The 26,089-nt window shown below is 49.2% G+C and overlaps 1 protein-coding gene across 2 annotated transcripts in view; it reads right to left on the bottom strand.

Moving 5' to 3' along the window:
- CMYA5 (cardiomyopathy associated 5) overlaps positions 1-26,089 on the bottom strand; it is a 111,127-nt gene that overhangs the window by 15,002 nt on the left and 70,036 nt on the right. For both annotated transcript variants that reach the window (XM_073680190.1, XM_073680191.1), the window contains 2 exons: positions 10,525-10,672; positions 4,000-4,133 (listed from right to left, as the gene is read on the bottom strand). In XM_073680190.1, the coding sequence (XP_073536291.1) occupies positions 4,000-4,133; positions 10,525-10,672 (282 nt within the window). The remainder of the gene's footprint in view (positions 1-3,999; positions 4,134-10,524; positions 10,673-26,089) is intronic.

The raw sequence follows: 26,089 nt of genomic DNA, 5'->3' as shown, positions 1-26,089 counted from the left end.
TCCAGTATACCGCATATTTTCCTTTTGAATCCAGACAGGGTATCTGGTTTGCCGCTGTACTGGGGGAGCCACTTCGCTCCAGGGATGTACGGTAGGGCCATGGGTATGACAGGGGTTACAAGCCCTGCTGGTGGAGCGGCTGCTTCGGCCTGCTCGGCGCCGAGCGCGGGTTGAACATCAGGGCAGTTAACCGGTACTCCGGCATTGTGCTGTTCTTCGGACATTCTGGCGCCCCCCTAGCGAACCGTGGCTTACCTTCTTTTCTTTTCTTCCGGTAGGCCGCAGCTCCGCAGGTGACGGTCTTCTTCAGGACCTTGCGTCGCTTGCGTCCTACGTCAGAGCGTTCACCGGGGCTCCTTCCAGGACCTGCCGCTTCCTGGTTTGACGTCGAGGCGTAGGGCGTGTCCGGGGCTTCGCTCGCTTCAGCAGTTACGCCTCTCAGTTTCCCGCGGTTACACCCTTCTTCCCGCTCGGCGGCACAACAATGGCGGCGATCTTCGCCACAGTTAAATACACAGTTCTGATTAAAGGCGCACAGTACCCGGCGGCAATGGGCACAACACTCCGTCGTTGCAGCGGGCACGTCATCCTGTTCGTGACGCCAGTAAGAGATGACGCGTCCAGGGGATGGGGACAACTCGGCGCCTGGGCCTTGTTGTTAGTTTTGGGGGGATGTCTCGGTGGCCGGCTCCCGGGCCTGTACACTGGGGTCACTCTTAAAAAGCAAGAAATTGGGGGAAAAAGGTGTAGGGGAAAGGGTGGTGAGGATCACCAGCGCTGCTACAGTCCTCTGAGGCCGGTGGTCAGGCAGCTTAGTTGGTGTGGCTCCCCACAGGTGGAGTGGGGCCTCAGGGCAGCGTAGGAGAAGGGATGCAGGACAGAGGGGACCCAGCCGGGTCAGAAGAAGAAGAATAGGCACACTCACAACAGTTCACTTCAGTACCTTTACTGGTGGTGTTTCAGAAACGCTCCAGGGCACTGTAGGGTGAAGGGTGCATATCAGGACTCTCCCCAGTGAGCGGGTGTGGGGCCTCCTGTTTCTTGCCTTTTCCTGATAAGTTTATGACCTGCCTGGAGCTAGGCCTAACTTGGTCTCTGTCTTGCACTGGCTGACCTGGTGGTAGGGCCTTCTGTTGGAGATCACACTCCCCGGTCTCTTGGGCCTCCGTGACTCCTGACCCTGGTATAACAGTCAGCTTTTGGTGTTCCTGGGACATATAGTTCACCAGGGGTTCCGGTTGTTTTCTGCTGGGCCTTAGGGATCCCTGCAGACGCGGACCCGGTGTCCGGTAAATGGTTGTGGGGTGAGCTGGCTAAGCTCCTCTGCCCCCTATGTAGCTCGCTTACTCCACTTGCCTTCAGCCGCGCTCGGGGCCCTCGCTAGGCTTCACACGGGCAGTAGGCCTCGCTACTCTTCACCGCTCTTACGGCGTTGGCACGCCTTAGGCTCACTAACCTGAGCTCCCTCAGTCTGGGCTGGACTGACTTTCTCACTGGCTGCATACTCCAGGCTGTAGATTCCAGACTGAACTGTCTAGCTCCACCTTCCCTTTTTATATCCCTATCCGGGCTCCCTCTGGTGGTCTGAGATGGAAGGTGGAGGTGTGTGTATGCTGTGAGGGCCTCTTGTGGAGGAATCCGTCCATGCACCCCTCTAGGATCTGTGGCACCAATGCGCAGCAGGGCGCCACACATGCGGGGTCCAATGTTTCACATATACCCATAGACTTATATGGGTGGGAGCCAAAGCTCTCAGCCACTCACAGCATGCTGCGATTGTTTTCTCATGCCGAATCGGAACCCCATAGAGTAACATTGGGCTGAGTGATATCTGATAAAACATCAGCTAGCACTCTGCCGTGTTATACACTCATGTGAGCGAACCCTAAAAGGTAAACCCTGTGGCAAAACTGCAGCATTTCCGCCACTAAATTCCCAATAGATAATACATGTACATGATTTAGTGCAGTTTTTGCCACTGTGAAAGGTTGACAGTGCACCAGTTTGTGTAGACTTAACAAAAGTTAACGCATTAGGTGCCAAATACTTTGATTGCTAATATTTCCACAATGCATAGGCAAAATTAAAAACAAACAAAAACATTGTACTGTATTCTGCTCTGCAGCCACTATTACATCATGTGTCCAGTTCATCATGAAAAATTTGGTGGAAGGTACTCTTTAAAGGGCGCAGCGTTTCAATGTTTCTCCGCTGACTAGTCCTAAAAGGTCCCCAGCCGGCTTCTCCATGTCCCACTCAACTACTGACAGGTCTCTCCCTATACATTTGCCTCATCAGACTAGTCAGTGGAAACACATAATATCTGGCCGGTTTTTCAAAGTATGTTTATGTAACAGGCATACATTTTCAAATTTCACTATACAGGGTGTGTGCATTCTGCTTTGCCACAAGTATAGGCCCTATTGCAGTGTTGGCAGGGCTCTGTATGGCAGCAGCAGATTTTTAGCTGTGAGACAGTTATTCACCTTAACCATCTACACCAGGGGTCTCAAACACGCGGCCCGCGGGCCGCATGCGGCCCCTGAGGCTGCTTTATGCGGCCCGCAGGCACAGACCCCTTGATGATCCCGACCAGGTCCAGGAGGAGCCACCGACAGCAGCGCTGCATTGCCGCACAGAGACTGTTTCCCAGCACTGCATTTCCAATGCCAGCCGCCGGCCAATCAAAGGCCAGCAGCTGATATCTGCGTGTCGGCGCAGCGAGTATGACGTCATTGCCATACGCAGCTATCAGCTGCTGGCCTCTGATTGGCCGGCGGCTGGCATTGAAAATGCTGTGCTGGGAGACAGTCTCTGTGCGGCAATGCAGCGCTGCTGTCGGCGGCTCCTCCTGGACCAGGTCGGGATCGTCAAGGGGTCGGACTCTGTGGTGCCTGCGGGCCACATCTGCAGGAAGGCCGCCGAGGGAACGGAGGACAGGTGAGAATCATCTTTTTTTTTTTCTATTTTATGTGTGTGAAGAACAGGGGGCACATAGCCACAAGATGGGGACCGGGATGGGGCACATAGCCACAAGATGGGGACTGGGATGGGGCACATAGCCACAAGATGGGGACCGGGATGGGGCACATAGCCACAAGATGGGGACCTGGATGGGGCACATAGCCACAAGAGGGGACCTGAATGGGGCACATAGCCACAAGAGGGGACCTGGATGGGGCACATAGCCACAAGATGGGGACCTGGATGGGGCACATAGCCACAGGATGGGGACCTGGATGGGGCACATAGCCACAGGATGGGGACCTGGATGGGGCACATAGCCACAGGATGGGGACCTGGATGGGGCACATAGCCACAGGATGGGGACCTGGATGGGGCACATAGCCACAGGATGGGGACCTGGATGGGGCACATAGCCACAGGATGGGGACCTGGATGGGGCACATAGCCACAGGATGGGGACCTGGATGGGGCACATAGCCACAGGATGGGGACCTGGATGGGGCACATAGCCACAAGATGGGGACCTGGATGGGGCACATTGCTACAAGATGTTTGCCATTATTACTATATGATGCTAATTGTAAGACAATATTACTGAATGTGGCCAATTGGGGGAAACAAAATTGTAAAAATCAAAAAAATAAAAATAAAGCATGAAAAAATATTGGGCACTAAAAATGCTGTTTTATATGTAAACTAAAGTAAACACAAAAAAGTGCACGTTTATTATCGCCACATCCATAACGACCCAAGCTATAAAAAAATAAACACGGAAAAAATGTTCAAAAGGTGTATACAAAAAAAAATGGTATCACTAAAAATGTCACATTGAACAAAGAATGCGGCCCCCCAAATTCAAATTTTTTCCATGTGCGGCCCATATACCCAGCCGAGTTTGAGACCCCTGATCTACACAATGATTATGTTCAACCATGTGAAAATATAAAAAAATGATGCAAAACACTGTGTTATCAAGCTGCTTTACAATTTGGTAAAAGTCATTGAAATGACTTCCAGTGCAGGAGTTATTACCTTTGGTAGATATGAGAGCAGCTTCACTTTGCTCACTTGACCCAAAGGTGTTGGCGCCTTTTACATAGAAAAAATAGTTCTCTCCTGGTTGCAGTGAAACCCTCAGCTGCTGATCTTTGATTCCAGCAACAGATCTGAAAGGAATGGTATCATTAGTAGAAGATACACATGTGCGCTTATCAAATTTGCTGCAGAAATTTATGTGACTGAAGCATTTATCTAATGCAGACTGAAAAAACACTACTCCCATGTATGAAATTAATCTTCAGTCACAAAAATTCCGCAATGCATAAAGGTTACGTCTGCATCAGACTGAGACAGTGTGAATTTGCATTTGGAAAATCCATTGCACTTTATAGCACCAGCATTTTGACTGAGATGGTAAGAAAGCTGATCCACACACTACAAAATAAATCTGCTGCAGAGATTGTCCTGCTCTGCAAATATAAAACCCACAGTATGTGCACACATGTGACAGCGGTCACGTGACCAGTCACATGACTAAATGACATCATGGCAGGTCCTTTCACACCACCGCGACCCATACCACAGACCGGACGCAGCGGAGAAAACACCTGGAGGACATCGGAAGGTAAGTATAATCTTTATTTTTTATTTTAAATTCTTTTTTTACAGGTACTATGGTACCCGAGTCTGGAGGACAATCTCCTCTTCTCCAGACTCGGGTACCATCTTCACATAGATTCGCATAATATCCGCTTGTGCACATGTGGTGACACGGATAATATGCGATTCAATGCAAGTCAATGGCGGCAATTACGCTGCGTGTCAATGTAGCACCCTGAAGATTCGGCTGCTACAGGGGTATTGCACCTCAACCCAGAGGTGTGATATTCCACTCCCGGGTAAGGATGGAGTGTGGAACTGAGCTCAGAAGGCTGCATGCACTACACACATCCCATTTCCGGAGGGCAGACCAACGGTACTCCCACTTAGAAATGTGCAGGTACGACCGAGTCTGTCCTTGGCTGGAGTGGGAGGGGGGTGGACCATCCCAGTAGTGTAGGGGCAGATAGGGGGAGCAGCCTGGGTAAAGCTAGGAGCTCATTGGGTGCTGGTCACCTGAGCTCACACATAGAGGGAGTATATAAGGTGGGCACCATCTTAGATCAGGGTCAGTCTGTGAGAAGTCAGTCAGTCGGTCAGACAGGCAGACAGCAGCCAGTCAGCCTGTTGTAGTGAAGACTTTGCAGAGCAGTGGAAGAAAGCAGAGGAGCAGAGCAGCCCCAGGCCCAGAGTGAGAGAGGAGAGAACGAAAGACCCAGAAGGGGAGAAAGAAGGAACTCTGAGAGCCCAAATACAACCACAGGGTGAAGAGTTGGCAACAGGGTACCGGATCCCAAACTGGTGGGGGCTACAGCATACCTCAGCCAGAGACCGGAGGCTGTGGGCAGCATCTGCCACGGCCACCCACTATATCCACCCGGAAGGCAGACCACGCATAGGGTCAGGGAACCCAGAGGCAAGGGTTCGCCAACAAGAGGCCCGAGGGAGCCGGACATAGGTGGATCCCTGGTGGGGAAGGCCAGAGACGAGGACAGGACAGAAAGGGAGCTCAGAACCACGCTCCAGAACTACTTGGGGGTTGGCCGAGTCCAGGACCTGGTGGACGCAGCACGGCTCGGGTGGTCACTCAAGGCCGGAGTGACCGGTACAAGAACAGCAGTAAGTAAAGAACCCTGAACTGCACAACCCGACTCTGACTCTCATTACCATCTTCCCTGCACTTCCACAACCACCATCCTCTGCACCTGACCCCCTGAGGCTATACCCTTCCCGTTGGGGGTTATACCACCTAAGCTGCACAAACACCATCAGCCTCAGCGGACCCTGCTGCAGCGGCGGCCGTAGTGACCGCAATTCAACGGGTGGCGTAGTCGACATAAAGAACTTTAGTAACATCAGTAAGGACTGCCACACACTGAGCTTGACACCCTGGGCACGGACCGGGTCACAGCCACTCGGAGACTACAACCCCCATCTGATCCGGCTCCGGGTATCCCCCAACAACACTGGCCCAGGGGGCGCGTCAACTTTGGCGTAGTCGGCAGGATAACGTGCCCGCAGCAACCGGGTACTGCGTGCCTGAAGAAAAGTACACCGTTACCTTAAAAAGAAGTCTCCCGCCGGTTCCGGAGGGTCCCCGCCATCGGGCCCCATCACAGGTCGTTTCCCGACGGTTGTCCGCCATTTGCAGCTTTTTCCCGCCATCCATGGAGTTTCCCGCCACTGGGAGACGATTCCCGCCATTTCCAAAGATTTCCCGCCTTGGAAGAGCGGACGCCATTATGGGCGTGCCAGAGGGTGGCAAGAGGCCACCTCCCATCGTGGGCCAGGTCGAAGAATGGCGCCAAAAGCGGAAACCGCGCCCACCAACAGAGACTGTGATGCTGGAAGTGTCCATCAGCGTGAGAGAACTGCCCCTGGAACTGAAGTTGCCCCGGGACCACCCTCGATGTGGGCGGAGACAGAAGAAGAGAACAAAGATGGGTGCAGCTTGGAGCAGTCTGGAGAGAGCGCACCCGGAGACAAGACGTCTGGAAGAGAGTCCAGAGAAAGCACACCCGGAGATGGAGGGAGAGCCAGGCAGCACCGACCCAGTGGTCAGGAGCCTGATGCGGGCCGCCACTCCAGGCAGCACCGACCCAGTGGTCAGGAGCCTGTTGCCGGTCGCCACTCCAGAAGGCCTGCTGGAGACAACGGGAGGAGAGCAGAGCAGCACCGACCCGTTGGTCAGGAGCCTGCTAGAAGCAACGACCCCACTAGGCTTAGTGGAGGTCTTGGCACAGCTCCCCCGAGATCGGGAGTGTGCACAGACTGCGCTGGAGGGCCTCGCACGGAGGATGGCCCGGGTGCAGCGAGAGACGTTAGCAGAATGGAGCCGTGAGATGGCCCAGCAGACAAGAACCCGTCAGCGGAGCACGCCACCCGAGACGAGGAGACAGACCGCCTCTGAGGATGGCGCAGGAGGACTGAAGGCCGGAGACGGCGCCGAGAAGGGAGCCGAACGAAAGGAGGCAGGTAAAGGGGACGTCTCTACCCCAAACCGGGAAACCGCGTACCTGCCCCAGCTCCCCGTCGCAGAGCCCGAAGTACCCCCTGCCGTGCCCGTCGCTGCAACGTCACCGCCGCAGACTAGGCCTCAAATGGGAGCCGCGACCCCTGTGACGTCACACGCCTCGACCCCGAGCGTGACCAAGCAGGAAGTACCATCGGCCTGGTCGCAAGGCCTAGTACCCCCGGGCGCCGCAATACCAACAGCGCCCCCTACCTCCGCGGAGCCACCGGCCTGGTCGCAGGGCCAAGTAACACAGGGCGCCGCCGTCCTTACGGTGCCCTTTACTTTCAAAGTGCCCCAAGCCTGGTCGCAAGGCTTGGGCAACCCGGGCGCCGCTACCACCACAGCGCCCGTAACATCAAGAGTGCCGCAACTGGGTGAGGACCTGTTCGCCCAGCATACGTGCCCGGATGGGCAGCCCTTCGTATGGCCCCAGGAATACTTCCAGCTGGAGCTGCAAAAAGCAAGGGCCATGTGCGAACCCCTGATCCCGGCTCCAAAGCCCATGAAGAGGATCTCGCCCCCGCTAGAAGAGACCCAGTTTGAGTGGGATCCCACTGGAGAAGACCTCATGGGGTTCACTCAGGAGACTCGGGCAGCCGCAGCGGAGCGTGCAGAGTGCTGCCGCCAGCAGCTCGAGGTCTTTGAGAGGGAGCGGAGAGAGAGGCGGGTCCGGGAACAACAAGCCCAAATAAGGAGCGCGGAGCAGAAGAGCCGGACCAGGAGAAACCCCCGTGCAGCGCATGGTCCCCGTACCATCGGGACTGTGATAAAGTTCAATCTGCAGCATGGGTGGGGTTTCATCAGGGATCACCGCACCCCAGGCGACGTCTTCGTGACAAGAAGAGACGTTGAGTCCCACCTACCGGAGGGACACAGAGGACGTGACCTGTATTTAGGGGACGAGGTCACCTTCACCCGGCACAAGTGTGCCAAAGGACCCTACGCCCTCCATGTGCATCGCCTGACGGAGGAGGAGCTGCGGTGTGAGGAGGAGCAAGAGGACCCGGACAGGTCTGAACCAGAACCTGGAACCAATCACAAAGAAAGAGCAGGAGGACGCCGTCGTTGAGTACGGTAGTGTAGAGACTGTATATAGTTGCCCGTCGGGGCACAGTGAACCGTTGCTGCTAATATAGTCCCCGTTGGGACCAGAGAACTGAACTGTTAACCCGTGTGTCCCTATTCCCACTGACCGAGGACTGAGAACGGTCAATCCTCCCTAATACCTGGCCGAGGACTGAGAGCGGCCATATCCCCTTGTATATAGTTGCGCTTCCTAAAGCGCCCCCTACCGGTTTTATAGGAAACTGTTTGATTCCAAGAGAGACTGTCGCACTTTACCCGGTCACAAGTTGCACCGTGACCGGAGGAGCTAGGAGCAAGAAACGACTACGAGAAAGTTTAATATGAAAAGTTTTATGATGCTGCTAATATATGTTGTTTTATATGTTTTATTATGTTTATATAAAAAAAAAAAATTGTATGTTTGGATGTTTTTATGTCTTACAGCCCGAGGATGTGCTGTGATTTACCAGGGGGGAATGTAGCACCCTGAAGATTCGGCTGCTACAGGGGTATTGCACCTCAACCCAGAGGTGTGATATTCCACTCCCGGGTAAGGATGGAGTGTGGAACTGAGCTCAGAAGGCTGCATGCACTACACACATCCCATTTCCGGAGGGCAGACCAACGGTACTCCCACTTAGAAATGTGCAGGTACGACCGAGTCTGTCCTTGGCTGGAGTGGGAGGGGGGTGGACCATCCCAGTAGTGTAGGGGCAGATAGGGGGAGCAGCCTGGGTAAAGCTAGGAGCTCATTGGGTGCTGGTCACCTGAGCTCACACATAGAGGGAGTATATAAGGTGGGCACCATCTTAGATCAGGGTCAGTCTGTGAGAAGTCAGTCAGTCGGTCAGACAGGCAGACAGCAGCCAGTCAGCCTGTTGTAGTGAAGACTTTGCAGAGCAGTGGAAGAAAGCAGAGGAGCAGAGCAGCCCCAGGCCCAGAGTGAGAGAGGAGAGAACGAAAGACCCAGAGGGGGAGAAAGAAGGAACTCTGAGAGCCCAAATACAACCACAGGGTGAAGAGTTGGCAACAGGGTACCGGATCCCAAACTGGTGGGGGCTACAGCATACCTCAGCCAGAGACCGGAGGCCGTGGGCAGCATCTGCCACGGCCACCCACTATATCCACCCGGAAGGCAGACCACGCATAGGGTCAGGGAACCCAGAGGCAAGGGTTCGCCAACAAGAGGCCCGAGGGAGCCGGACATAGGTGGATCCCTGGTGGGGAAGGCCAGAGACGAGGACAGGACAGAAAGGGAGCTCAGAACCACGCTCCAGAACTACTTGGGGGTTGGCCGAGTCCAGGACCTGGTGGACGCAGCACGGCTCGGGTGGTCACTCAAGGCCGGAGTGACCGGTACAAGAACAGCAGTAAGTAAAGAACCCTGAACTGCACAACCCGACTCTGACTCTCATTACCATCTTCCCTGCACTTCCACAACCACCATCCTCTGCACCTGACCCCCTGAGGCTATACCCTTCCCGTTGGGGGTTATACCACCTAAGCTGCACAAACACCATCAGCCTCAGCGGACCCTGCTGCAGCGGCGGCCGTAGTGACCGCAATTCAACGGGTGGCGTAGTCGACATAAAGAACTTTAGTAACATCAGTAAGGACTGCCACACACTGAGCTTGACACCCTGGGCACGGACCGGGTCACAGCCACTCGGAGACTACAACCCCCATCTGATCCGGCTCCGGGTATCCCCCAACAACACTGGCCCAGGGGGCGCGTCACTGCGTGTCCGCAAAATTAATGGACCTGCTGCGTAGTTTTACGCAATGATAATCCGCAGCGGAAATTTGCGCAGCATGTGCACAGCACATGCAGATTATCATTGGGGACCGTGGGGCACGTATTACCAAGCGTTTTCACTATGGAAATTCCGTGGCAAAAACGCTTGAAAAACGCATAGTGGGCACACAGCCTAACGCTGCGTAAACTGATCTGCGGTGCGTGTTTCAGGTCTGTAACATGTCAATTTCTCTTGCGGGTACGCTGAGTTTTATGTGCAGATTTTTTTCATAGACTTGCATTACATGCGGAAAGTCTGCAGGTAAAAAATGCACATGTACTTTTTATGCTTCAGAAACGCACGAAAACCGCATGTAATTCGCACATGACTCTATCAATAAAGTTTCGTCAAAGTCAAATGCCAGGAAATATCAAAAACAAAGCAGCTTTATTTAAAACATGACAAACCCAAAAAAAGACAAAAAAAATGCACCTGCAAAAACTAGATAAAAACGCATTAAAAAAAAAGCAAAATCTACAAAATCATAAACTCACCAAAAGCTCATTGTGGCCTTAGGGATAAAAGGAACAACTAACTGCAGACTTAATAATCCCCTATAGTAGATGTACTATGAATGCTTACCTGAGCCCCTCTCCCTCTGATGAGTACTGTTTGCACCATTCCAGTGTGAACGACTCCGTGGATTCATGATGTGATGTGCTCCATCTGATCACCGCCGTGTCCCAGCAGACAGTACACTCCTCAGCTTTAATCACTGGGGTGGAAGGAGCTGGACAAGAAATACATAGGAAACAAATGATATCAACATGACCATAATGAGAATTATATATTAACTCCAGCAGCATTTTATTATTATTTCATTTTATTTTCTATTGTAACAGCAGCTCACTGAACATGTGGCTCCACCAAGACACTTATGGTTAAAGGGAATCTGTCATTAGATTCACGCTGCCCAAATCATGGGCCAGGTGCGATTTTTTTTTTTCCTGAAATGCTGTATAATGTCAGAGAAAATATAGTTTTAAGAGCTGGCTGAGTTCTATAGGCAGAAACCTGACAAGTCCAATGCAGTATACTGCAGAAAAAAAAAGTATGGAAAAATAAAGTAGATTATGGTATGTTATCCTTCACAGGCATCTCTTTAATGGACAATTTAGTCATAAGCATACATTTTTGGGGATAGTTTGTTGGAAGAATAGATCAGGGCAGGCAGAAGACAAAACAAGATGGGGAAAAGAAGCCAAGTCGTAACTGTAATAAGTAGAAACAACACACCATAGTAGACTATCAACTACTGTATATTGCTCAGGCCACAGCGGTATAAGGAAGTCACCAATAAAGCCTAGAATATGCTACTATTGACTGGAATCAAGGGTTCTTGAAAGGCACTGGTCCTTTAAAAGCTTTAATTAAAAACCTACTGTACACCGCGTTACTAATTATTATGCAAGTGCTATTTTTCACTAATTTTCCTAAATGGTCAATGCAAATGAGTCAATATAATGTTGAAATAATCAACCACTAGAGGATAAATCACACTTTATTGGACAAACCTCTCAATGAGAACAGGCTTTTTTTCCAAACTAAAAAAACCCTCAAAATGCACTGTTCCAAAATATTATACATAATAGAGTTTCCAAACATTTTATAGGTTGTAAAAATCTTAAAATGGTAATTTGTTGAATTTTCAGCATTGAGAGATCACATTTACTGAACTCAAAAGCTTTCTCAATCAAAAACATCTTAACAGGCCAATTTACATGTTAGCATAGGACCCTTTCTTTATTATCACCTTCACAATTCTTGCATCCATTTAACTTGTGAGTTTTTAGATAGTTTCTACATGAATTTCTTTGCAGGATGTCAGAGTAACTTCCCAGAGCTGCTGTTTGATGTGAACTGTAACGAGTGAGTCTCCTATACTGTAATTGCGTATGCAGTGACTGCAAGGGCTGCCAAAAATTTGGGGAAAAAAATGTTCCCATTATAAAGGAGCGGGTCTCCTATAGTGGTAATGCCCATGCTGTGACTGCAAGGGCTGCCAAATTTAGGAAAAACCCCACTAACAATTTAAAGACATATAGAGCTGGGCCACAGTAACGACATGTTCCAATTAGAAAGGAGAGGGTCTGCTATACAGTTATAGGGTATGCAGTGAGTCCAACAGCTGCCAAAATTTAGGAAAAACCCCACTAACAATTTAAAGACACATAGAGCTGGTACACAGTAACGAGTACGACATGTTCCCATTAGGAAAGAGAGGGTCTGCTAGTCATTTATAGGGTATGCAGTGAGTCCAACGGCTGCCAAAATTTAGAAAAAAAAACACTAACAATTTAAACACACATAGAGCTGGGCCACAGTAATGACATGTTCCCATTAGAAAGGAGAGGGTCTCCCATACTGTTTGCCTTTGCAGTGACTGCAATGGCTGTCAAAATTTGGAAGCACTCCAATGTCCCTTGCAAGAGACATAGAGGTCAGAGGGCCTCCTTAAAATAATGTTCCCATTATTAGGAAGTGGGTCTCCCATACTGTTTGCCTATGCAGTGAAGCAACGACTGGCAAAAATTTGGAGGCACTCCAATGCCCCTTGCAAGAGACGTAGAGGTCGGAAGGCCTCCTGAAAACAATGTTCCCATTATTAGGAAGTGGGTCTCCCATACTGTTTGCCTATGCAGTGAAGCAACGGCTGCCAAAAATTTGGAGGCACTCCAATGCCCCTTGCAAGAGACATAGAGGTCGGAAGGCCTCCTGAAAACAATGTTCCCCTTATTAGGAAGTGGGTCTCCCATACTGTTTGCCTATGCAGTGAAGCAACGGATGCTAAAAATTGGAGGAACTCCAATGTCCCTTGCAAGAGACATAGATATGTTGATATGGTACATATGGTGGTGATATGGTGGTGGAGGATGAGGATGTGGAGAAGGAGGAGGACAAGAGCAAATAGACAAAATCAGGAAGCGTATACCCATGTCTGGGTGTGAAGACAGAAGTGCATGGGAATAGAGTTAGACCTCCCAAAAAAAGACACTGTTTTTGAGTTTATTTTATGCTGCTATCATTCGGTGGTGTTGAGAAGTCTGGCCAAATTCAGCCCTTGTTCATTTTTATAAGAGTCAGCCTGTCAGCATTTTCAGTTGATAGGCTCATGCGCCTATCGGTTATAATTCCACCAGCGGCGCTAAAAACACGCTCTGACAAAATGCTAGCGGCAGAGCAGGCCAGGACCTCCAAGGCGTAGAGAGCCAGTTCATGTCACGTGTCCAGCTTGGATACCCAATAATTATAAGGCACAGAGGAATAACGGAGGACATTGGTACGGTCGGCAAGGTACTCCCTCACCATCTTCTGAAACATTTCCCTTATTCGGAGAGTACCCCGCGCCTCAGAGCCTGTGCGATGGGAGGGTCTGAGAAAACTCTCCCAGAACTTTGACAGTGTTCCCCTGCCTTTGCTGGATTGGAGTTGTGTCTCTCTTGCCTGTACTCCTTGGTTGTCCAACGAACTGTGACCTCTGCCACCAGCGTTTTCAGATGGGAATTTTTTCAATAATTCCACAACAAGGGCCTTCTCATACTGCCCCATTTTATTAGGCCTGTATTGAGTGGGAATAAGAGACAGAAAGTTCTCCTTGTAGCGTGGGTCTAGAAGTGTCACCAACCAGTAATGACTGTCATCCAAAATTTGGACAACGCGAGGGTCACGAGAAAGGCAGCGTAACATAAACTCAGCCATGTGTGCCAGATTGCAAAGAGGCAAGACTTCGGTGTCCTCACCAAGAGAACGACTGACCATGCTCTCCTCCTTCTCTTCCTCCTCCTCCCTGTCCTCAGGCCATCCACGCTGAACAAACGGTATGACAGTTGTGCAGGTAGTATCGTCTATAGTGCAGGAAACTAGCTCTTGTTCTTCCTTCTCCTCCTCTTCCTCATTGTCACACAATCCACATTGGGATGAGATGAGGCTGGGCTGTGTTGAATCACATTGTATGGTTCCTTGCTCCATCTCATCGTGCTCAGCCTGCAATGCATCCTCTTTAATTGTGAGCAGACAGCGTTTCAGAAGACAGAGAAGTGGGATGGTGATGCTAATTATGGCGTCATCGCCGTTCACCATCTTGGTGGAGTTCTCAAAGTTTTGGAGGATGGTACATATGTCTGACATCCATGTCCATTCATGAGGTCTTATGTGTGGAGTCTGAACTGAATACAGATGGCCTTGTTGATGCTGGTAGTCAAAAACTGCCCTCTTCTGTTCATAAATCCTTCCCAACATCTGCAATGTAGAGTTCCAACACGTGGGGACATCGCAGATCAGTAAGTGAGCTGGAAGCTGCAAACGCTGCTGAAGCACGGCAAGGGCGGCGGGAGCTGGAGCTGTCTTTCTAAAATGGGCACACAGGCAGTGTACTTTGACAAGCAGATCTGACAGATCCAGGAAGGTTTTGAGAAACAGCTGAACCATGAGGTTAAGCACATGGGCCAGGCATGGTACGTGTGTGAGCTCGCCTCGCCTCAGAGCCGCCACCAGATTCCAGCCATTGTCACACACGACCATGCCTGGCTGTAGCCTCAGCGGTGTCAGCCACACATCTGCCTGCTCTTTCAGAGCTGTCCACAACTCTTCAGCATTGTGCGGTTTGTCATCTAAGCATATTAGCTTCAGCAAAGCCTGTTGCCGCTTGGCCGAGGCAGTGCTGCAGTGCTTCCAGCTTGTGACTGATGTGGTCATTTTGGAGATGGAGGCTGAAGAGGAGGAGGAGGAGGAGGTACAGGAGCTGTAGAATGTGGGGGCAATCCTGATTGACCCAGAGACCGCAATCCTCGGAGTTGGGAGGACGTGTTCAGTCCCACGGTCCGACTGGGTCCCGGCTTCCACTATATTAACCCAGTGTGCTGACAACGAGATGTACCATCCCTGCCCACAAGCACTTGTCCACGTGTCCGTGGTTAGGTGTACTTTCCCAGTAACTGCGTTGTTGGGGGCACATCTAATGTTGTGGGACACGTGCTTGTGTAATGCGGGGATGGCACACCGGGAGAAATAGTGATGGTTGGGGACCGAGTAGCGAGGGATGACCGCCACCATCAGGTTGCGGAAAGCTTCCGTCTCCATGAGCCTAAAAGCCAACATTTTGAGTGCAATCATTCGCGAAATGTGTGAATTTAGTAGTGGCCTGTGGGTGTTGGATGCGTATTTGCACTTACGTTCCAAGGACTGGGGTTGTGACAACTGAACGCTGCGCTGGGACAAGGACGTGCTTGCTGATGGTGCTAGTTGAGAGTGTTGAATGACAGGTGCAGGGCGGGAGGCATCTTGGCATGCGCCATGGACAGGGGATTGGCATGCACGCACAACAGCAGAACAAACAGTGGTGTCACCTTCAGACACAGTTGCTGGACCCTGGGGTTTGGCCCACTTAGTCGGGGGCTTTGTTGCCATGCGCCTGATCATGCTGGTGGTGGTCAGGCTACTAGTTTTGCTACCCCTGCTGATGCTGGCATGGCAGGTGCAGCAAATGGCCTTTTTGAGGATATCTGCAGAGTCTTTAAAAAATAACCAGACTCGGGAAGACCTAACAGTTGTACTGGCAACTTCCGTCGTGTTGGTGTTACGAGGTACGCTCTCACGCCTTGTGTCTGTGGCCACCACACTGCTTCTTCCTGCATGTTGTGGTGCTACGCCTCCCTCCCCTTGTGTGCTGCTGTCCTAGCTCTGTATGTCCCCCTGCCAGGTTGGGTCAGTTACTATATCATCCACCACCTCATCTTCCAATTCCGCACCCTGGTCCTCCTCCTGACCTTCTGGCAATTGTGTCTCATCATTATCATCATCCACCTCTTGCGACAGTAATTGCACTTTCCCACCGTCGCCTTCGTGTGACCGTGGCTGCTCCAATATTTGGGCATCGCTACACGTGTTCTCCTCTGAGTGTCCAAGTGTGGGATCAGTTGTCTCCAGGCACTCGGCATGGTGGGAGGAAGGAGGATCAGGGTGAAGAATACGCGGTCCAGACTCACGGCTACTGAGACTTGACCATGTGGAAGACAGGGTGGTGGTGGTGGCAAAGTGACTGGAAGCTTTATCTGCTATCCAACCAACAATCTTTTGACACTGCTCTGGGTTCAATAGTGGTGTACTGCGGTCCCCTAGTAATTGGGACATGAAGGCTGAGCGACAAGATGTGGATATTTGTTGTGGCACAATTTCAGCTTGCCCACGGCCACGTCCTAGGCCTCTGCATGTCCCTTGCCATGCACCTTGCCCATTTTTCATGGAGGACAATATTTTCCACGTTCACGAGAAATGGCTGATTTTGGAACGCAGTTATATGTGATACGTCTAACAGAGAACCACAATTTTAAATAGCAGGCCTGTAATTTACTAATATTATTCTACACAGAGACCTAGTGTGAATAACTTGACCGACACACAGCAACTAAATGAAAATGGAAGAAATGTCTGATTTTGGGACAGTCTTATAGGTGATATGTCTGACAGAGAACCACGGTTTTAAATAGCAGGCCTGTAATTTAATAATATTATTCTACACAGAGACCTAGTGTGAATAGCTTGACCGACACACTGCAACGAAATGAAAATGGAAGAAATGTCTGATTTTGGAACACTCTTATAGGTGATATGTCTGACAGAGAACCATGGTTTTAAATAGCAGGCCTGTAATTTACTAATACTATTCCGCACAGACACCTAGTGTGAATAGCTTGATCGACACACTGCAACAGAATGGAAAAGGAGGCCAATATTTTCCACGTTCAGTTCAAATTTATGGATTTTTATCACTGAAATGTGGAACAGATCTGACTTTATTCTGCAGTGAGAACAAGCAAATGGAGCAGAAAAATGGTGTACTCTGGGTTGCTTTTTAAGCAAATAACCAGGATTAAGGTAAAAAAAAAATTGGCCCTGGCCCCTGATATCTGGGGCTAGGTCTACAAATATCTGTAATTATTACAGCAGCAGCAGACAGGACGTTCAATGGGCCCTCTTGTGCTGTATCATACATTGCAGTCTGTCCCATACCCTGCCTGCCTGCCTAACTCCTGCCTAGCACTGATTATATGCGGCTGGATTAGTCCTCAGAAGGACTGTTAGTTCAGATGGATATATATATACACTTGTGGTCAAAATTGTTGGTACCCCTCGTTTAATGAAAGAAAAACCCACAATGGTCACAGAAATAACTTGAATCTGACAAAAGTAATAATAAATGAAAAATCTATGAAAATTAAAAAATGCAAGTCAGACATTGCTTTTCAACACTGCTTCCACAGAATTTAAAAAAAAATGAACTCATGAAATAGGCCTGGACAGAAATGATGGTACCTGTCACGGGTGTGTCGCCACGAAGATCGTCACGATTACACAGCCTGACTTCTCGCAGCTGACTTTTTGGTGCTTTGTGTTTTCGGCAGTGAGGGAGTTAATTCTCTCTCTCTCTGTGCTAGACGAGGTCCAGCCTCGCCCAGCTGCAATCAATGCTGCTGTAGTGAGTCTCCTTCAAATGCCTGCTGGTCTGTTTGGGAAGTGTCGGTGAAAGCATTTCATACAGACTTACAGAGCGGATCGTGGTATTTGGAGTTTCTGAGATAAGTGTATTTGGAGTGTTTTTTCCCTTCCTCGCTTTATCATTTATCTCCTTTCCCGTTGGTGTTCCCTCTGTTGTAGTTGTGTAGTTTTTGTATGCAAGGTGGTTTTGGTTTTTCCCTTGTACTGTCTCGTTCGTCTAAGTACTGTGTGTGGGCATATTATTACTTGTCCTCTTTTGTTGTGATCGGGGTCCTTCTCAGGACTAGATTACTTAGGTGCAGGGATCCTCAGGAGGTAGGGGTTACGCTGGCGGCCTGGACCTCTGTACCTTTAACAGTACCTCCAGGTTGAGGGATTAGTCAGGGCCCCAGCTTAGGGTCAGCTTAGGCCCCCTACCTCCAGTATACAGAGACAGCGTGACATTTTCACCGACCCACTTAGTTTTTCTCCAGCTACCATGGATCCAGTAGCCGGTCTAGCTCGGCAGTTGCAGAGTTTGTCCATGGAGCTGGCGGACGTTAGGTCCAAGGTTTTGCATCCTCAGGAGCAAGCCGGACCAGAACCTAAAGTAGCTCTCCCTGACAGGTTCACTGGGGGGCGGGACAAGTTTTTTGTTTTCCGGGAGGCATGCAAATTGTACTTTCGGCTGCGGCCTCGGTCATCGGGGAGTGAAGAACAAAGGGTGGGAATTGTCATCTCGCTCCTACAAGGGGACCCACAATCTTGGGCGTTCTCTCTTCCCCCGGGCTCCCCGGCTCTCCAGTCAGTGGATAGGTTTTTCGCTGCTCTGGGACTCGTATATGATGACCCAGATCGGATCTCCCTTGCTGAGTCTAAGTTACGTAGGATCCAGCAGGGAGATCGTCCGGCGGAGGAATTCTGTTCGGAGTTCCGTAGGTGGGCCACGGACACCCAGTGGAATGACCCGGCTCTTAGGAGCCAGTTTTGTCAAGGTTTATCCGACAAATTACAGGATGTGTCACTGGAAGCCGCTATGGCCCTGGCTATTCGCGTTGACAGACGGCTTCGGGAGAGGTGCGGGATAACTCGACCCCCTGTGATGACTCCACCTCCTACAAGGTCCCCTCATATGGTGGTTCCCCTGGTCAGTCCAGAGGAGCCTATGCAATTAGGAGGGACATCATTTCGGGGGAGGGGACCGGTGGTGCGCCATAAGACAGGAAGGTGTTTCTTCTGCGGGAGAAAGGGACATTTTATTGGGGGGTGTCCATCCCGTCCCTTGCAGAGTGAAGAGTCGTCGGAAAACTGTTGATCCCAGGTTGTGTGGTGGACGGCAATCTGGGAGTAGGTATTTCGTCCCTAGGTTCGTCTCAGTTTCTCGTACCGGCGGAGGTGGTGGTGGGTACGAGAACTGAGAGGATATCTGTTCTTCTGGATAGTGGGGCCGGGGCTAATCTGGTTGATGCTCGGTTTGCCCGGGTTCAAGGTATGCGATTGAGTGAGTTGGCTAAACCCATCCCCATATTCTCGATCGATGCCAGGCCTCTCGGTCAGGGAAGTTTTTTGCAAGCTGTGCATGACGTAAAACTTCAAGTGGGGGCGATACATAAAGAACTGTTGTCTTGCTACATGTTGGAGGGTCTTCCCACTCCTATAGTGTTGGGCCTTCCTTGGTTAACTAAGCATAACCCGGTTATTAATTGGCAAACCAGAGAGATAAGCCAATGGAGTAAATTCTGTAATAAAAACTGCATGAACACGGTCATCGGTGCGGTTACTCCTTGGGTCTTACCTCCATTTCTGGCGGACTTTGAGGATGTATGCTCGGAGAAAGGGTGTCAGGAACTACCTCCTCATCGCGAGTATGACTGTTCTGTAAAACTGCTCCCTGAGGCCAAGTTACCTAAAGCTAGGTTGTATAACCTTTCTGGTCCTGAGAGGCAGGCCATGAAGGATTATATTTCAGAAAGTCTGGCTAAGGGGCATATTAGACCTTCATCTTCACCGGTGGCTGCGGGGTTCTTCTTTGTTAAGAAGAAAGATGGAGGCCTACGCCCTTGCCTGGATTTCCGTGAACTTAATCGGATTACGGTCCGAGATCCGTATCCACTCCCACTTATTCCCGATCTCTTTAATCAGATCGTGGGCGCCAAATGGTTCTCTAAGTTGGATCTCAGGGGGGCGTACAATCTGATTAGGATGAAGGAGGGGGATGAGTGGAAGACGGCGTTTAACACTCCGGAGGGGCATTATGAGAACCTTGTCATGCCATTCGGTCTGACTAATGCCCCGGCGGTGTTCCAACACTTTGTTAATGACATTTTTCGCCGCCTGGTGGGACAGTTTGTTGTCATATATCTGGATGATATCTTAATTTACTCGCCGGATCTGGTGTCTCATCAGGAGCATGTTAGGCAGGTGTTACAGAATCTTGCGGGATAATAAACTGTATGCCAAATGGGAAAAGTGTGTGTTCGCCGTACAGGAACTCCAGTTTTTAGGCTTCCTGGTTTCAGCGTCCGGTTTTCGTATGGACCCTGGGAAAGTGCGGGCAGTTCTTGAGTGGGATCGGCCAGAGAATCTTAAGGCACTACAACGTTTCCTGGGGTTTGCTAATTATTACCGGAAGTTCATTCGTAATTTCTCGTCCATGGTTAAGCCTCTCACAGACATGACTAAAAAGGGGACGGATTTTTCTAGGTGGTCTGACAAGGCTTGTCAAGCATTCTCCTGCTTGAAAAAATGTTTTGCCTCGGCACCCATACTCATTCAACCTGATGCGTCACAGCCATTCATTGTAGAGGTAGACGCTTCCGAGGTAGGGGTGGGAGCAGTATTGTCACAAGGTTCGTCCCCTGGTAAGTGGCATCCGTGCGCCTTTTTCTCTAAAAAATTGTCGTCCGCTGAGAGGAATTACGATGTCGGCAATAGGGAACTCTTGGCCATTAAGTTAGCTTTTGAGGAGTGGCGCCATTTTTTGGAGGGGGCAGTCCATCCGGTCACCGTCATCACCGATCACAAGAACCTGCTATATCTGGAGTCCGCGAAACGTCTGAATCCCAGACAAGCTAGGTGGTCATTGTTTTTTACCAGGTTTAATTTTGTCGTTACATATCGTCCTGGGTCATAAAATGTAAAGGCGGATGCCTTATCTCGCAGTTTCCCTGGGGCCGGGAATACGGACGACCCGATTCCTATCCTTCAGGAGGGGGTGGTGGTTTCGGCAGTATGCTCTGAGCTGGAGGAGGAGGTATTGGAGGCTCAGGGGGACGCCCCTGTTGGACCTCCGGGGAGACTGTTTGTTCCAGATCAGTTGCGACAAAAGGTGATCGAGGCACACCATAACTCAGTTTTGGCAGGACACCCGGGGAGTAAAGCAACTGTGGATCTCCTCTCGCGTCGGTTTTGGTGGCCTAACTTACATAAGGAGGTGGTAACTTTTGTCGCGTCCTGTGGGGTTTGTGCGCGCTCTAAGACCTCACATACCCGTCCGTCTGGGGCCCTCTTACCTTTGAAGATCCCGGAGCGTCCTTGGACTCATCTGTCTATGGACTTTATTACGGACCTCCCTCCGTCTTCGGGTAAAACGGTCATACTCGTTGTAGTGGACAGGTTCAGCAAGATGGCACATTTTATCGCTCTTCCGGCTCTCCCTAATGCTAAAACTCTTGCGCAGGTGTTCATTGGGGAGATTGTGAGGCTTCACGGGGTACCCTCCGATGTGGTGTCTGATCGGGGGTCTCAGTTTGTGTCCAAGTTCTGGAAGGCGTTTTGTGCACGGCGGGGGATGCATTTGTCATTCTCATCGGCTTTTCACCCTCAGACCAATGGTCAGACGGAACGTATGAACCAGAGCTTGGAGACATATCTCCGGTGTTTTGTGTCAGAGAACCAGGAGGACTGGGCTTCTTTCTTACCTCTGGCAGAGTTTGCTCTTAATAATAGGCGGAGCGAGTCCACTGGTAAGTCCCCGTTTTTTGGGGCATATGGTTTTCACCCCCAGTTTTGTACTTTCAGTAGGGGGGGCTCTTCGGGGGTTCCTGAGGAGGAACGATTTTCCTCATCACTCGCTTCAGTATGGAGAGGGGTGCTGAAGAATCTGAATACTATGGGGAACCGATACAAACGTATGGCTGATAGGAGGAGAGTGTCTGGTCCGGACCTAAGTGTGAACGATCGGGTATGGTTGTCTACCAGGAATAATAAACTTAAGGTTCCCTCCTGGAAACTGGGTCCCAGGTTCATCGGGCCGTACAGAATCAGTTCTATTATTAATCCGGTGGCATTCCGTCTTGACCTCCCCCCTACGTTTAAAATTCACAACGTGTTCCACAGATCGTTGCTTAAGAGGTATGTGGCGCCGGTGGTACCGTCACCTTTACCTCCCCCTCCAGTGGTGGTCAATGGTAACTTGGAGTTCCAGGTATCAAGGGTCATCGATTCACGTTTTAATCGCCGGTCCCTTCAGTACCTGGTTCATTGGAAAGGGTATGGTCCTGAGGAGAGGATGTGGGTTCCTGCGTCGGATATTAACGCAGACCGATTAGTTCGGGCCTTCCACACGACTCACCCGGATAAACCTGGCCCTGAGGGTCCGGAGGCCCCTCGTAGAAGGGGGGGTACTGTCACGGGTGTGTCGCCACGAAGATCGTCACGATTACACAGCCTGACTTCTCGCAGCTGACTTTTTGGTGCTTTGTGTTTTCGGCAGTGAGGGAGTTAATTCTCTCTCTCTCTGTGCTAGATGAGGTCCAGCCTCGCCCAGCTGCAATCAATGCTGCTGTAGTGAGTCTCCTTCAAATGCCTGCTGGTCTGTTTGGGAAGTGTCGGTGAAAGCATTTCATACAGACTTACAGAGCGGATCGTGGTATTTGGAGTTTCTGAGATAAGTGTATTTGGAGTGTTTTTTCCCTTCCTCGCTTTATCATTTATCTCCTTTCCCGTTGGTGTTCCCTCTGTTGTAGTTGTGTAGTTTTTGTATGCAAGGTGGTTTTGGTTTTTCCCTTGTACTGTCTCGTTCGTCTAAGTACTGTGTGTGGGCATATTATTACTTGTCCTCTTTTGTTGTGATCGGGGTCCTTCTCAGGACTAGATTACTTAGGTGCAGGGATCCTCAGGAGGTAGGGGTTACGCTGGCGGCCTGGACCTCTGTACCTTTAACAGTACCTCCAGGTTGAGGGATTAGTCAGGGCCCCAGCTTAGGGTCAGCTTAGGCCCCCTACCTCCAGTATACAGAGACAGCGTGACAGTACCCCTGAAAATAATGTGACAAAAGGGACATGTTAAATCAAGTTGTGTCCACTAATTAGCATCACAGGTGTCTACAATCTTGTAATCAGTCAGTGGGCCTGTATACAAGGCTACAGAAACTCACTGTGCTGTTTGGTGACATGGTGTGTACCACACTCAACATGGACCAGAGGAAGCAAAGGAAAGAGCTGTCTCAAGAGATTAAAAAGAAAATGATAGACAACCATGTTAAAGGTTAAGGTTATAAGACCATCTCCAAACTGCTTGATTTTCCTGTGACTACAGTTGCACATATTATTCAGAAATTTAAGATCCATGGGACTGTAGCCAACCTCCCTGGACGTGGCCACAGGAGGAAAATTGATGACAAATCAAAGAGACGGATAATACGAATGGTAACAAAAGAGCCCAGGATAATTTCTAAAGAGATTAAAGGTGAACTTCAAGCTCAAGGAACATCAATTTGCCAATTTGGAATTTCTGGAATTCTGCCAAACTACATGTTGACAATCCACAAAGCTTCTGTGAGAATGTCCTATGGACAGATGACACAAAAATGGAAGTTTTAGCTCTATGTTCACAGACGGAAAAATTAAGCATATCAAGAAAAGAACACTGTCCCTACTGTGAAACATGGAGGAGGCTCTGTTATGTTCTGGGGCTGCTTTGCTGCATCTGGCACAGGGTGTCTTGAATCTGTGCAGGGTACAATAAAATCTCAAGACTATCAAGGGATTCTAGAGAGAAATATGCTGCCCAGTGTCAGAAAGCTTGGTCTCAGTCGCAGGTCATGGGTCTTGCAACAGGATAATGACCCAAAACACACAGCTAAAAACACCCAAGAATGGCTAAGAGGAAAACATTGGACTATTCTGAAGTGGCCTTCTATGAGCCCTGACCTAAATCCTATTGAGCATCTTTGGAAAGAGCTGAAACATGTGGAAAGGCAACCTTCAAACACGAGACAACTGGAGCAGTTTGCTCATGAGGAGTGGGTCAAAATACCTATCGAGAGGTGCAGAAGTCTCATTGACAGTTAAAATACCTATCGAGAGGTGCAGAAGTCTCATTGACAGTTACAGGAATCGTTGAGGCAAAAGGTTATTCAACAATTTCTGTCCAGGCCTATTTCATGAGTTTAATTTTTTTTAAAATTCTGTGGAAGCAGGGTTGAAAAGCAATGTCTGACTTTCATTTGTTAATTTTCATAGATTTTTAATTTATTATTACTTTTGTCAGATTCAAGTTATTTCTGTGACCTTTGTGGGTTTTTCTTTCATTAAACGAGGGATGCCAACAATTTTGACCACATGTGTATGTTGTGGAATACCTATACTAACAGGACGTTCAATGGATGCTCTTGCACTATATGCACTGCAGTTTGCCACATACACTGCCAGCCCTAACTCCTGCTATCACCACTGAATATATGCAGCTGGATTAGTCCTCAGAAGGACTGTTAGTTCAGTTGGATATATATACAGGGTGGTCCAAAAGAGGTGGACAGAAAATAATAACATTTATTTTGATTTATATATAAAATTATATTTACTAACACAAGCATAAGATTGACAATTACATTTTATTCTGAACAATAATACAAAAGCCCTGAAATTTTATCAACGCAGGTGCTCAAACTGTTTTCCATTACAATTTGCATAGCTTTGAAGTCGGCCTCTTACACTTCGACAAACTTTTTTGCACAAGTCTCTTTGGGTATTAATTTCTTGAAATGCTTCTCTTATGTAATTTTTCAAATCACTGACACTTTTTGGTTTTCGACTATAAACTTTGTCCTTGAGTACTCCCCAAAAGAAAAAATCGCTTGGGGTCAAGTCTGGTGAACGTGCTGGCCAATCAAGTGGGCCTCTTCGGCCAATCCATTTATTAGGAAATGTTTCATCAAGATACTCGCGGACTACACTTGAATAATGTGGAGGGGCCCCATCTTGTTGGAAATAAAGGTCATTTGAATTAGGCTGTTGCTGTAACTGGGGAACAACTTGATTCATTAGAATTTCGAGATACTTATCTCCTGCGACTGTTCCATCAAAAAATATTGGTCCTAATACACCAAAACTTGAAATACCACCCCAAACATTGACACCAGGCTCATTTAGTTGTTGCTCTAATGTTAAATGCATGTTCTCATTATACCAGTAAATACAATTATGTCTGTTACTATGGTCGGATAATTTGAAAGAAGCTTCATCACTCCACATAATGTTATCTAAAATTACTGGATTTTCTTCAATTTCGTTAAGCATAATTTCACTAAATTGCAGCCGCCTGTCTGGATCATCCTCCAATAAACCATGAATTAGACGTGGACGATAAGCTTTCCACCCAATAGATTTCAGGATTCGCATGATAGAAGCTCGTGAAATTCCCAATTCCAAAGAGGCTCTTCTGGTGGACTTTTTTGGACTCTCAACAAATGTTTCAGCAACAAGTTGTTTATTATCTTCTGTACAGACTGTTTTGGGTCGCTCAGTTTTTGGAGCATTAAGGATTGAGCCAGTGGTATTGAATTTGTCACGAATGCGGTAAATGGTTTGTCTCTTTGGGGCTTGAGTACCAAATGTTTCAACCCAATTTGCTCTAACGGTTTCAACATTTTGATATTTCCAATACTCTGATAAAATCCATTTTCTTTGATCTGTATTTAAATTATTTGCCATTATGTGTTATCTGAATTATCTGAAAAGAAAACAGATTTGGGGGAGACTATCTGTGAAAACTAGATCTGTGAAACTGGCTCAGTTGCCCTTAGCAACCAATCAGATTCCACCTTTCATTTTCCAAAGCGTCTGTGAGGAATGAAAAGTGGAATCTGATTGGTTGCTAAGGGCAACTGAGCCAGTTTCACTTTAGACCATGTTTGATAAATCTCCCCCTTCATAACCTTATTACACTTTCTGTCCACCTACTTTTGGACCACCCTGTATATGTTGTGGAATACCTATACTAACTATAAACAATCAAATCTCTCCCTGACGCAGCAGCAGCTCTCCCTACTCTGCCTGATTCCAGGGTAGACTGTGACAAGCATGGCGGCACCCGGTCTTATATAGACCTGATGATGCTGTGCGGCCAGCCACTCACTGTAATGCCCACAAACAACATGGCTACGGCATTGCAGTGCATGGCAGGCAATCCCTGCATGTTCACTGGCTCTCTAAAGAGCGCTAAACATGCAGAGCGAGAACCAAGGTTCCCGCCCGAGCAACCCGAAAATAGTTGCTGAGTGCCGAGCTTGTTGAGCACAGTGATGCTCGGGCGAGTACTGAGCAGTGGCGAGCACGTTCACTCATCACTACTGATTAGTGTTGAGCGATACCTTCCGATATCAGGAAATATCGTATCGGATTTGATCGGACCGATACCCAAAAAGTATCGGATATCGCCGATTCCGATACCG

This window comes from Phyllobates terribilis, unplaced genomic scaffold, assembly GCF_046119375.1.
Source record: "Phyllobates terribilis strain yellow unplaced genomic scaffold, ASM4611937v1 Scaffold_1__5_contigs__length_1240528914, whole genome shotgun sequence".
NCBI classification, from domain to species: Eukaryota; Metazoa; Chordata; class Amphibia; order Anura; family Dendrobatidae; genus Phyllobates; species Phyllobates terribilis.
This window is presented reverse-complemented; position numbering and strand designations above follow the sequence as displayed.